The sequence below is a fragment of the Pygoscelis adeliae genome, unplaced genomic scaffold (assembly GCF_000699105.1).
Source record: "Pygoscelis adeliae isolate BGI_AS28 unplaced genomic scaffold, ASM69910v1 Scaffold374, whole genome shotgun sequence".
In the NCBI taxonomy this organism is placed as follows: Eukaryota; Metazoa; Chordata; class Aves; order Sphenisciformes; family Spheniscidae; genus Pygoscelis; species Pygoscelis adeliae.
In genome coordinates this window covers 776,836-789,617 of record NW_008824653.1, presented here as the reverse complement: position 1 = coordinate 789,617, position 12,782 = coordinate 776,836, and the positions used below count along the sequence as shown (strand labels likewise).

The 12,782-nt window shown below is 36.8% G+C and overlaps 1 protein-coding gene across 1 annotated transcript in view; it reads right to left on the bottom strand.

Moving 5' to 3' along the window:
• Positions 1-519: 519 nt before the first annotated feature.
• The window catches only part of VRK1 (vaccinia related kinase 1), a 30,221-nt gene continuing 17,958 nt past the window's right edge, over positions 520-12,782 (bottom strand). The window contains exons 11-12 of the mRNA XM_009322544.1: positions 12,485-12,578; positions 520-1,078 (exon numbers count right to left, since the gene is read on the bottom strand). Of these exons, the coding sequence (XP_009320819.1) occupies positions 996-1,078; positions 12,485-12,578 (177 nt within the window). The 3' untranslated portion in view covers positions 520-995. The remainder of the gene's footprint in view (positions 1,079-12,484; positions 12,579-12,782) is intronic.

Genomic DNA, 12,782 nt, shown 5'->3' with positions numbered 1-12,782 from the left:
GCAGTATCTAAATAAGAAGTAGTGGTATTTCACACTGAAATGAAACACTGCATTTTTTGACTTACAATTCTGAAGAGAAGACTCAAAGCCAAGCAAGGAAGTACATTTACAAAAGGTTACGTGCTTCTCAACTATTAAAAAAAGGTAAACCATTCTTTTGTTACGAGAAGTACCTTTGAGTCAAGCTTTCACTGGAACTAGATACTTTACAAAGTTATTCATAATTGTAACTTTTCTGGCCTTTTCACTAATATAAAAAGAAAACCTGAGGGGGGGGTTGAGAACGGACATTGGTTTTTGGTTGGTTCTTTTCTTTGCCCTGGGCCCTGTATCTGAAATTCTGGTCTCTCTCCTTCAGAGAAATTCTGAATAATTAGAAAAGTGATACAAACACAAATACTATGCAAAAAAGTAACTAAAATTCACTACCTGTCCTCCAAAAAAATTGTTTAAATACATTACATAACGAACTAGAACGGAAGGATGTGATTTTTGTCTTATGTTCTCTTTTTTTCTATTCAAACAACTGAGAAATATTTAAAAGATGTCTCTACCATTTCAGACTTCATCTCAGTGTACATCTAAGTGACCTCCAATAAGACTTCACTCAAAATTAGAAGAAATCAGATGCACCACCACTGTTCCTTATAAAATACCCATAATGAAACTAAATAAGGCTTTATTTCTACATTATAAAGCAGAAAAAAAAGCACTTTCTTTTAGTTTGCCTTTAAGACATGAATTTGTCTATATAAAGAATAAAAACACATCCTCACTTCAAAGTTGGCAAAATTTTGCATTAGTATTAAAGTATACATAAATTATGCAAATATTTTAATAAAACATTTCTTCTCAAAACCAGGTACAAACAGCAGTCCATGTTTTTACAGGATTCATCATTTAAAAGGGAAAGAAAAAGATTCCAGTGCTACAGTAACTGAAAAAAACCCGGAGATGAGCCAAAGAGCAACTTAATTCGTTGCTCCACCTGTTATTTACTTCTGGACTCTCTTTCTGGTTGCTGTGCCTTTCTTGGGTTTTGGTGAGGTCACCTTCCGGGTTCTGGTAGCTACCGCATCTGCAATTCAAACAAAAAAAAGACAAGACTTTCTATAAAATAAAATAACAGAAGTGGATCACAAGAAAATACTTGTAGTCTTTAAGAGGACTGATCAACTCAAACCATTCATTTAGTTTTGACAGGGGGATGGGAGGACACATGACACGGACTCAGAAGAATTCCTGGGCACCGATTTTCTCCTGAAAAACACATTGTACAATTCCACTTCTCAAACAGTAGCATTACATAGAGTTGAGCCAATTTAACAGCTCACGTCCACCAAAGCATGAAGAATCAGATTCTCTTCAAATCCTAAACCCCTCCTTCCTCCCCATGCGCCAGCTTTCAGTTCTATGATCCCTCCCAGTATTAAGCCATTTTTGGTGCTCTTTGGACCTTGCGCGAAGCTGATCCAGCTCCGCAACCTGGCAAAGAACTTTTTTTTGGTCTACTATTCTCATAGTTTAGTGAGTTGCAGCACCTTAGAGCGTTCTGAATGGAGCTTATACAAGGGGAGGTGCAAGGCACACAGGTAGAAAAGAGGAAGATTTTTGTTTGGCAGTGTCAAGCTGTTAAATCAGCTCAGCTATCAGTGCAACTTTACCTACAGATTTCAAGCTTTTATTTGACAATATTTTATTAACAAAGGCAACAAACAGTGCCATCTAAATAAGATTCCTGACAAACCCGGCAGGCAGGTTGTTTAGAGAGAGCATACTTAAATGCAATAATAAAAAACTCCCTGTACTTTGATTCTTTCCTGCCCACTAGCAGAGACAAGGAAAAAAAAAAAAACCACCACAGCTCATTTCTGTGAATCACATCCAACTGTAGTCACTGTGAGAAAAAAATATTACGTATCATAAAAATCGCTACCATTTTCACAAATGTAGTAACAATGAAATGTTTTTCATCTCCTAGTCATGGTATTATTTTTTTAATTTTTTTTTTAATCCTGACTTCCTCCTTGAAGTCAGTGTGCCTAACTATAGAAGTTCTTGCTTGTAAAACTATATGTAACTCTACAGTTTCTGTCAACTTCTTAATCTGCATTACTGACAAAGAAAAAAAGGTAAAATTGAGTTTCATGGAAGTCCTTAAGAAAGAAGCTGCTTGCATAAGACAACAGCCTTTGAGCAGTACAAGTCACTGATCGTTCAAACTCAATGAGTAAATTTGGGGGAAAGCAAGGAGGCAAAGAACAATGCAAAACAAACCAAAATAGTCTTGAGTCTACCCAAAACCAAAACCACACCAAGAAAAGCAATGACCTATTGCAAACAGTTTTGCTTTCATATTTAAATTTACATAACTTAATTTGTTCTTAAAATGTTGTTTTGAAATTAAAAATACCAAAATTAACTTTGAAGAATTTTTCCATTTTTGAGAATGAAATGGAGAACAGAAAAAAATTCTTGTTCCTTTTTTGTCCAAAAGCATTTGCTGCATTCAACATAAAACTACAAATGTATTTTTGTCAGACAATACACCTCTGATTAATAAATCACTTAAAAAAAAAAAAAAACAACCCAACAATGGACAGCTCTGGCGATCGTCTCTTATTGAGCAGAGCAGCTTTATCAATGAAAGATCTGTTCTGGCAAACCCCCCCCCACTCCCCAACTGCCATGTAAAAATCAAATCTGTTCTGGTTCCAAGTACTGGTACCTAAAAGCTATACAAGCAGGTAGCATAAACTAAAGTAGTAGCTTAACTATGGAAATCATTCCTTCTCCCAGCTAAATTCTGGTTTATCTTCAAGAATTAGTTTATACTTTTCAAAGTCACAAAATATTTCAGCTACTACAATTGCAAATTCTAGCAACAGCCATGTCTTCTGACTTTTCAAATTGAGTAGTCTTAGTGGTATTTAGGCCGTGTTATCTTATCAACTGCATGAACTGTACCAGTTCCATCCCTCCTGACATTTTTCCCTGGAATCTTTGTATTGCAACAGAAAGCAGAGAATGACTAGTTTTCTCTTCAAGAAAAAACAATAACATGATCTTTTTCCCTTTCATTAATCTTCACCGGTTTTGACTGAGGTAACTGTGACTTTTCTTCTCATCCAATCATAGACTGTACAATCAAATGCTGCAAAGACAGGTCACATTCATGTTCGATTATCAGAAAGACTGGCGATATGAAAATGATTACCTCAGGCAGCAAAATACTACAGGTGTTTGTTTATAGAGAAAAAAGAGAGGAGTTACCAGATTTTCATGTTTGTCTTTCAGGAATGTAGTATTTCATGGTAGTCACGGACAATACAAGCAATTGAAACTTACTAATTCCTAATTCAGTAAGAGCTTACCCATTTCTAATTGCCCATGCTGGAACACCAAAAAGGACAAGAGAGCTACCCTGCCTCTGCCTTTCCCTTTATCTTTATTGCGTTAATGAGTTCTTTTCAAGGCTTTTCTAAACAAACCATGATCATGGAGAATCTCTAAGTGAATCGTAACAAAAAGGAAAAAAATCCTTGTCATGGTTCTTTTATTCATAATTTCAAACTTAAGCAGCAGAAATATTCTCTTAAACTATCTGATTAAGTTAATTATGTTAAACTTAGAATGACTGCTCTCAACCCCTGTTTAGCTTCAAAGTTTGCAGCTATTTCAGAACTGAAGGTCTTCTGTACCAAAAAGCTTGTCTACGTTTTCAAAATCAGTTAGCCTGATAACTTATATTGCCCCCTCCCCACAAACTTTTATTGTGGGAGAAATGTCAATTCTGTTTCTAAAAACAAGAAGTCCTGTGTGGGGAGCACCAAATGAGGACACAAAGCAAGCTATTACAAGCAAAGGAGAGGGCTCTCATAAAGCAGATTAAAGTGAATCAGGCTGAAACAGCAATTTAAATGAGGAAGAATTATATAGGCAAAAATAAACCAGATGGTGTCACTGCACAGCTTGTTTTGAGACTGGAACAAAGTTCAGCAGAGGCACAAAGAGTCCCACAGGCTCTAGAGGAATTATTAGACAAGTTGACTGTGGTATCTGATCCTCTCCATGTAAACAGTATTACAAAGCAACTTTACAAAAGAAACCTAGTAGTACTGTGTAGAGTTTTGGGCTCTATCTTTCAAGACAGTTCTGAGAAAAATGGGGGGGGGGAAATCAGGATTATGATCATGGTTTCTAGCTCTCTAACAAAAAAAAAAGGAATTGAATTTAACTAGTTTATCTGAGGAAAGGAAAAAAATGGAGGAGAAATGTGATGGTGCAGTCTTTTGTACTCATCAAATGTGCAAAAGGTTGCTGCATGAAATCAGAGCAATTTTCATGTCCACAGTGGATAGGACAACTAATAAGCTTAAGGGAAATTCATATTAGGTACTAAAAATATCAAAATAAAACACTCTACCTTATCAAGCCCTTTTTAGTAGTAAGGATAGTTAAGTATTGCAAGTGGTGTTGACCAGGGATGTTTTAGAATCTTAATCATAGAGGTTTTACAAGAAAATATTGGTATGTATGAAGATTAACACAGATGTAGACAGATAAGCCTCTCCTTAGGCTGGTGTTTAGAGCAGATCACCTCTTGATGTCCCTTCTCATCCTGTTTTCCAATTCTACATACACCATTTTAGAAACACGCATAAGTCTTATGAGTAAGAGAAATAAAACTGTACTTGAGTCAAAAATGAAAGTTTCTATAAAATGACAAAGGCTTTCATGGTAAAAATAAGCAGACAGCAGAGTCCCAAGTTTCCCACTTAATTGCCTGCTTTGATGGAAGTGAGGACAGTGAGAGATTCTGAGTGTGAAAACACAGCTACCAAGCAGTTGAAATCAGGTATGATTTAGGTGTTAATGGTGACTTCTAGGTTACATCATAGGCTAGAATATTTGAAAACAGAACCACATACAGATTTTAGACTCCAGGCAAACATCAGGTAAGTGAAAAATATCTAGCAGCAGGCATGCTGGAGGTTAGCAACTGCATCACTTGCATATGCTGAATTTACACCTGACAGACTGAGTACATGCCAGTCTGTATAACAGCTGAAGAGTTCCAACAGTTCTAGCCTATGCAAGCTCTTAAACTAGACTTGCAGTAATCATCATTAAACAACACAGCTAACATCTTTCGCTCTCAAAAGAAGCACATGCAGTCAAGTACATTGATCAGACACAGCAAGGCTTCCTTTCTTAAAAAAAAAAATCCAGTATGTGTGTGTAATCTCTCACACACGCTTTGCTATATGTTTTATCTCATTAAGAAACAAAGGTCAATAAATCTGGAGAGTTGGACCATGTGGTGGAGAGTTCTCAAGTAGTCTCTGGAAGAGATGTTCTCAGACTAGTCTCCACATAGATGTATCTTAATCATCACTTCTGTATAGACACCCAGCATGCCACAGCAGGACAGTATTATGACAGACCTGACGTTTCTTTAATGCTGGCAACTTCATGCCACATATACTGAATTGCCACAGTTAAGCTGAGAAGTGATGAAGTTGACTCCCTAGTCAACTAGATAGGATCTTGCATATGCCACTGTATCAGATCTCAGTGCTATATATTAATCCAAGAATCTGTTTTATTACTAATTTAAGTAACTAATTGTGGACTTGTAATTTCCAAAGGAGATAAATTTAGGACTGTCAAAATTCTTCCACTGGCTACAGTACCACTTTTGTCTTGCAAAATGTGCTTCAGTCATATTTCAGCTGTCTTTAATCATATCAAATAACCAAGTCATTTTACTGGATGGCTCTTTAGGAGACCTTTTTCCTTCAACTGCCCCTTAAAAGGGTTCTACAATCATCAAACTGAAGAGGGAAAACAAAAGAATGGAACTCATACAATTGCTATTTACATATGGAAGGAATAGCATTGGAAGCTGAAAGACTACACTCCGCATCCAGCTGCAAACATCAAATGGGAACTGAAGCCAGGCTGTGTAGCATTTAATGAGAGCTAAGCATCACACTAGTCTAGCGTTCTCAAAAGAGTTTGGGCAGTTTGAATACGGTGCCAAGGAAGAGCTACTTTTCTTTTGAGAAGATGAAATAAGGAAGAGTATGTAGTCGTCTGACAAGCCCTTTCCCAACTCTGCCAAGGAACCCTGTCTAGCTGATAAAAACTCAGTGTAACACTTCTCAAACAAGAATTTTTCAGTACTTTGAAGGCTGTTGAAGCAACTGCAAGGGTGACAAATAGTAGTTTTGGTTAGTTGGCTTGTTCTCTTTTCTCCGCAGTTCTTTTCTCTACAAAGATTCAGAAATATGATTCAGAAAAAAGAACAGAGAGACCAGAAGAATGGAAATATGGACTTGAATTCCAGGAAATATGATTGTGGGGTGGGGATGAGAGAGAAGAAAGTAAGTTTGTAGAGTTATGGGTTGGGGTTTGGCTTTAGGTACTCTATTCTTCCAAGTCCTCTGTTTCCTGCAACAAATGAAGCCAATACATTTCCATATGATAATATGGAAAAACATCAGGACAGAAGAATGTATTATTTGATGACTTCATGCCTGTGTATTTCCTAAGATAACATCGAATCTATGAGTGTTCTTTTAAATATTTTAACATAAAATTGTTCCAGATAAACCAAACTGACCTACTTCTATTTGTAAAAATCGCTTTACTGAAGACATTCCAAAACAAAATTGTATACACACATACAAATCAGTAGTCCCATGCAGCATGTGTTTAAAAATAGCCCTCCTCTCCACCACACAGCGATTTACAGGAGGAACAAAGTTTAATTCAAATATATTACTTGCAATCTTGAAAAAGCTAGTTCCCTGTAAAAATCTGAGTCATTGCAGTACAGGTTTTTTTTTTCTTTCCTCTAGAAAAATTTCACTTACAAATTTTATATCTGAGTTTGAATTGCAACACTTGTTCAGCATACTGCAATACATCTTCAGGTCACAGAAAAACAACAAAAAAGCCGACATCACTTTTATTCTTAAATAATTTAGTTCTACATGTAAAGTCATTATACAAAACATTACCCCATGGAGAATTTTCCTCAGAAGGTTTTTTGTTTTGTTTAATTTAATACTTTTTATTAGTAGGAAACACAAGAAAGTTCCATTCAAGTGTAACAAGGAACTTAAATGTATTTACATTTTAAATGTGTTTAAGTGCTAGAAATGGTCTGAAGAGATTGTACAGAAATAAGCTTAAAATATGAAGGAAGACTAAGTAGAAAACCATGTTCCAAGCAGACACAGGAGTAAACAGGAACACTCCCATACTTTACATCTTGGACATTAATTTTGTCTCTTTATTATTATAAGTGGCACATATTCAAGGTGCTTCTCAGTGAATTTCTCACTTGCAAATTGTCAAAGAAAACCATTATTCAGGAAGAACACAAAGATATATTTATTTTATATCTAGTTTATTTTAGCCTTCCTACTCAAAATATTTAAGGATCTTTATTCTTAAAAAATCACCTCCTACCACACCTCTCCTAGTTTAAATAGCTTTTGAAGATCCTCAAACAATTTTGGCGCAGGCCATAAAGACAGATCACTTCATATCGTGTTTGAATATATTTAATGCAAAATACAAAGCCAGTTTGTCAGTATTTCTGACAACCGAGAGCAGTATTTCTCTGCTCTAAAACCTGAATCTTCCTGTTAATTTCTAGATACAACATAGCAGCACATGCTTTTAACTTCTAAAACCAGATCACATAACTCTCGTACTAGAACATTTAACTTGCAACATTCCCGAGACAGGTAAGGTAAGGCTAAGAATGGTGCAGAAAAGGACAGATCTTTTGGTGACTAGTCACAGAGACAGACACACTGTTTTAAGACTAATACCCACTTACTCCTGGAGTCTGTTACAGATACTAGTCAACACCAAATCCTTCATAAGAAGGAACAAATGAATAACAGGCAATTAGAACTATTGTACAGTACAGGTTTTGCTGAAAATGACTGCATTAGGGTACAAAATTAAGAGGTAAAAATCTACCTATAATGTGGGCATTGGTGTGGACTAGAAAGACAAGTAACAAGTGGTGCCATAAACAAGCTCAAAAAAACCGTATGATTTGCTTTCTGCTAAAGCTTGATGACAAGGCCAATAATTCTCTAAATATAAAAATGAGCCTAAGTGTAGATTTAATCCAACATTAAGTAATAAATCTTGCTTGAATAAAGAAAAAAAAGATTTCTAAGACAATATCCCAGATACTGATTTATGCAAAGCCATGCAATGTAAATAAACATAAAGCTAAAGTACCAATTAATTGAGAAATACTATTAAACCTCCATTTTGGAATGCCTTCTAACCAATCCATCAGTATGACTGTTTTCATATCAGAGCTGTTCACATAGTTCTTTCTTTATACTGCAAGAGTAACCAAAGACCCCTGTTAAGGCCTTACCATGCTAGATGCTATCCAGCAATACAGACATGCACAATTCCTACCCCTAGCAGTACTGACTATTAAAAAAGTACATTAAAAAAAATACAGTACTTCCATCATCATGAAAAATTCTATTCTTAAAAAAAATATTCTATTTTCTATGACCCAATCTTCATCAACCCCAAGATTAAAGAAAACTGCCAGTGGTAAAGGTTTTATCTCTATTGGTAGTTTTCAGCCTGGGATTATTTACAAATTCTCATGAAACTCATTTTTCCAGCATTTATGCCATTTTAACTGAAGTTTCCTACACTAGCTGCCTATTCCATACAAACTGATTAAAAATAAGTATATCAGTCCTATTAACATTATGCAGTACACCTCTGCAGAAGCACTGGTGGATACATACAGTGTATGCCAAAATTTGGTAGTCGGCTTTAACAGTATCATCACTTACAAGCCTGTATATTTTACTATCATACATGAAGGCAGCCAATAATGAAAATGGAGCTGTAACAGAGTGTGAAAAGAACTTTTCGTTTATATAGAAATCATCTCTTCTGATTTTTCCTGGTGGAGAGACATTGACTGATGTAATACTTCAACATCATCCGTATCACCTTAAAAAGGATACCTCTTAAAATGCCAGCTTTCAGGAAAGCATATGGGTTCCAGTTATCACAGGAAAGGAAGAGGAAACTGATAACATGCTAATTTAAATAAAAAGCAGTTTAAGAATTCCACAAAATTTTGTGCATCTTAGTTTGGAAGTACAACACAGCTTGTTTCTCGAGGGCTTTCTGAAATTCTGTTTCTAAAAAGAGGAGTCTAACACTCTTGCCTGACAGCTCCAGAAATACTGATGGCTGACATGATTGAAAGAGATGGCCTTTACTGAACTCATCTGAAGTGGCCACTCTTACGCTGAGAACAACCAGGGGCAGCAGACTAGCAAGAATTTCAAGATGCCCGTCCTTTCTCAGTGCCATTCTTTCTTCCTCCTCCGCCAAGCCTGGGGGCTCCCCAGCCTCAGCAGTAGCAGATTTCATTACTGGCAGAGTCCCTGTAGCCACTGAGCACCCTGGTGTACTCAAACTGCTGCACAGTTGATCACAATCTTTTTGGGCCGACTAATCTTTTGGACTGGATTAGATAAACTGCATAGTCAGATGTGGTTAATGCCGATTAGCCGAACAGCGAGAGGCTGCGTGGCTCTTCTTGCCACTGTTTTAAGTCCAAATACTAATGAGATGTTGTTTGAACACCTGAAGAGTAACCTCTGTTCAGTCGCATTTATCCCCTTTTAGAAACCAACAAAATAGCACGTCAAGAACTTTTAAAATGTTCCTGTATGACTAAACTTCAATTTCTACAATTAAGAGGTATCAAGAAATTATCTGGACAGTAAACTTTAGGATATTTTTTTAGTCACAGGACTAGTCACATAACGGAGAAACAAGTCCATGGTAACATAAAACTAGTCAGATTTGGAAACACAGTTTTAAGTATTTCTATAATAAACAGCTATTTTCAGTTTATCAAAAGCATGAAAATCACAAGATTATGAAACAGTTGCCCTTTCCTTCAACACAGATTTACGCATCATGTAATAAGTGGAAAAGTTTTTAATTCCAAATTTGGAGAGAACAAAATGAGTAAGTACCTGTATCACTTTTCACCCGAAATCATTTGATATACTCCCCCCACTTGGTATTCATTAAATTGGGTAGTATAAAAAGGTGAAATTAGAACCATTTCACCTGTAACTCTATTGAATTGGCAAAAGGAGGTTTAAATTTAAGCTTATGTCCATCACTCACTTTAACCACTGGATGCTGAAAATATATATAGCCTCCCAAATACCTTTACTTAGTCTGAAAAAAAACCTTAACATTTACAAAAAGCTGATGCTACCACTTGGACTGCAATTCCTCAAGTTCTTTTTCATCTCTATCTATGAGAATTTCAATCTACAATCCCAGGAAAAAAGAAGCATAATACATAAGACAAAATGAAAGTATATTCTGCTCACGCATATCATATCACAACCAGAAGACAGTCAGCTGTATTAAGTATTTTGTTATAAGGTCTTAAATAAAATCTAAAATGCTGAAACTATGAATAAACATCAGCGTCACATCAAATAATTGTATTTCCTTGAAAGAAAGTATAATATAATTAACACTTTTTCAGCCACTGACAGACCAGAAAATTCATAATAAAGTGAAGTCAACAATTCAAAAGGCATTCAAGCATGAGAAATAATCACTGATTTTAATGATCAGAATTCTATAATGTGACAGCTGAAAATGAACAAAGGAGTGTCACCTTCTGGAATAACATTAGTTTAATTACTTGTACTTTGTACCATACTGTTTCAGTAAATATACTAGGGTAAATCCATAACTTACCAATAATATTGCTGTCCTTGAAATGTTACATTTTCCCATCCTGCCATACTCCTTCATCAAAACTTTTTTAAACAAGCGGATTTATTTTGGGGTAGACTCCAGTACTACTGCTTTATTATTTTTAGACTACTTGACCATTGGCAACATCTGGTCTTCTACTTAAAAGTTTGAATCAAAAATTCTTTAGGAAAAATATCTTTGTAATTACTTGAATTCAGTTCACATCTACATGAAAGAGTTAGAAGGGTAGATCAAGAAAACAGTTTCACTGGACACTCACCATAAGCTTACCCTATACAGATCTACTTAAGATTTCTGATCTTGGACTTAACAATAATCCTACTTTATCTGTCCATGACTTTTTCCAGACAACACCAAAATTATGCCAAATTATCTGAAATGTAGCTTCGGCATTTTCTATCCTGATAGCTGATCCTTTCCTCGACTTTAAATACGCTTGCTTTTGGGAGCTGCTGCTCCTAGACCCTGGCTTCTTCATCACAGTGTGTTAAAGTCCTGAGGAGTCAGCATATTCTGACAGCGAAGTGGACAAGACGGAAGGACAGAAATGAGAATGGAGGAGAGAATGAATGACGGCAAAAGAACAGGGTGCAACCACCAATTATCACCTAGCATTTCTACCAGATTTAGGCAGCACATAATTGGAGAGTATACCTTTCTTACGCAGAAAGTTTAAATATTTCTATTTTAGAGTTAATCTAAAAAGAAATTACGAAAGATAAAAAGCACTCGAACTGCTAAAAGGTAAACAGTTGTATGGGGTATATGTGGCCATGTGGCGGAGTTTTGGTAAGATGGGGTGGGCTACAGTGGTGGCCTCTGTGGGAAGAGGGCAGGTGCTGTCCTGTGCCTGACACAGCCCATTCCAGCTGGCTCCAAAACAAATCCACTTTAGGCCAAAGTTGAGCCCAACTTATTTGTGGCACCTCTGTGAAAACATTTAAGAGAGGGTGAAAAACACTGGACAGGCTCGGGGGGGTGGTGCGGGGAGGAGAGTGAAAAAACGGCAGAAAGAACACCAAAGTCAGAGGAGGAGGTGGTACTCCACAGCACTGGAGCAGATACTCCCTGTAGCTCATGGAGGACCCAGGATGGAGCAGATATTCCCTACAACTCGTGGGAGAGCCCACACCGGACCAGATGGATACTTCCTGAAGGAACCGGAGCACATTTTTTTCCCTGAAGGACTGCAGCCCAAGAGAGAGAGCCCACACTGGAGCAGGGGCAAAGTGTGAGGAGGAAGGAGCAGCAGAGAGAAAATGCTATGTACTGATCATAACACACTTCCACTCCATGCCCCCTGCACCACTCAGGGAGTGGGACAGAGGAGTCTAAAGTACGGAATTTAAGTTGAGCTTGGGAGAAGGGGAAGGAAAGATGTTGTTTCAACATTTGTCTTTGTCACTACCCAAATTTATTTTAATTGGCAATAAATTAAATTAATTTTCCCCAAGTTGAGTCTGTTTTACCCGCAACAGTAAGTGGTAAGCAATCTCCCCATCTTTGTATCGACCCATGAGTTTTCTCATCCTATTTTCTCCTTCTGTCCCATTGAGGAGGGGAGTGAGTGGCTGGGTGGGAGTTTGGCCCTTAGCCAGCGTTAACCTACCACACCAGTACATGTGACAGAGAGAACGATCTTTTGACTTACTAGAAGGAGTAGGTTTCTTTTTTTCTGGACTTCCTGTATCTTCCATTTCTGCTTCAGTGCTCTCATTGGTTGCAGCTGCTGCCTTTCTTTTTTTCTGAGGGGGGAAAAAGAAAGGGGAGGGGGCAACTGAACTCAAGAGCAGAAAAGACCATACAAAGTAGAAAATATCTTATCCTCACAAGGCATTCCCCAATTTTAAGCATTATTTCTTCATATATTATAAAACATCTCCAGTTGTAGAGAAAGTTTGTTCATATATTAATGCAGGAATACTAGTAATAGGCAATAGACAATTTAA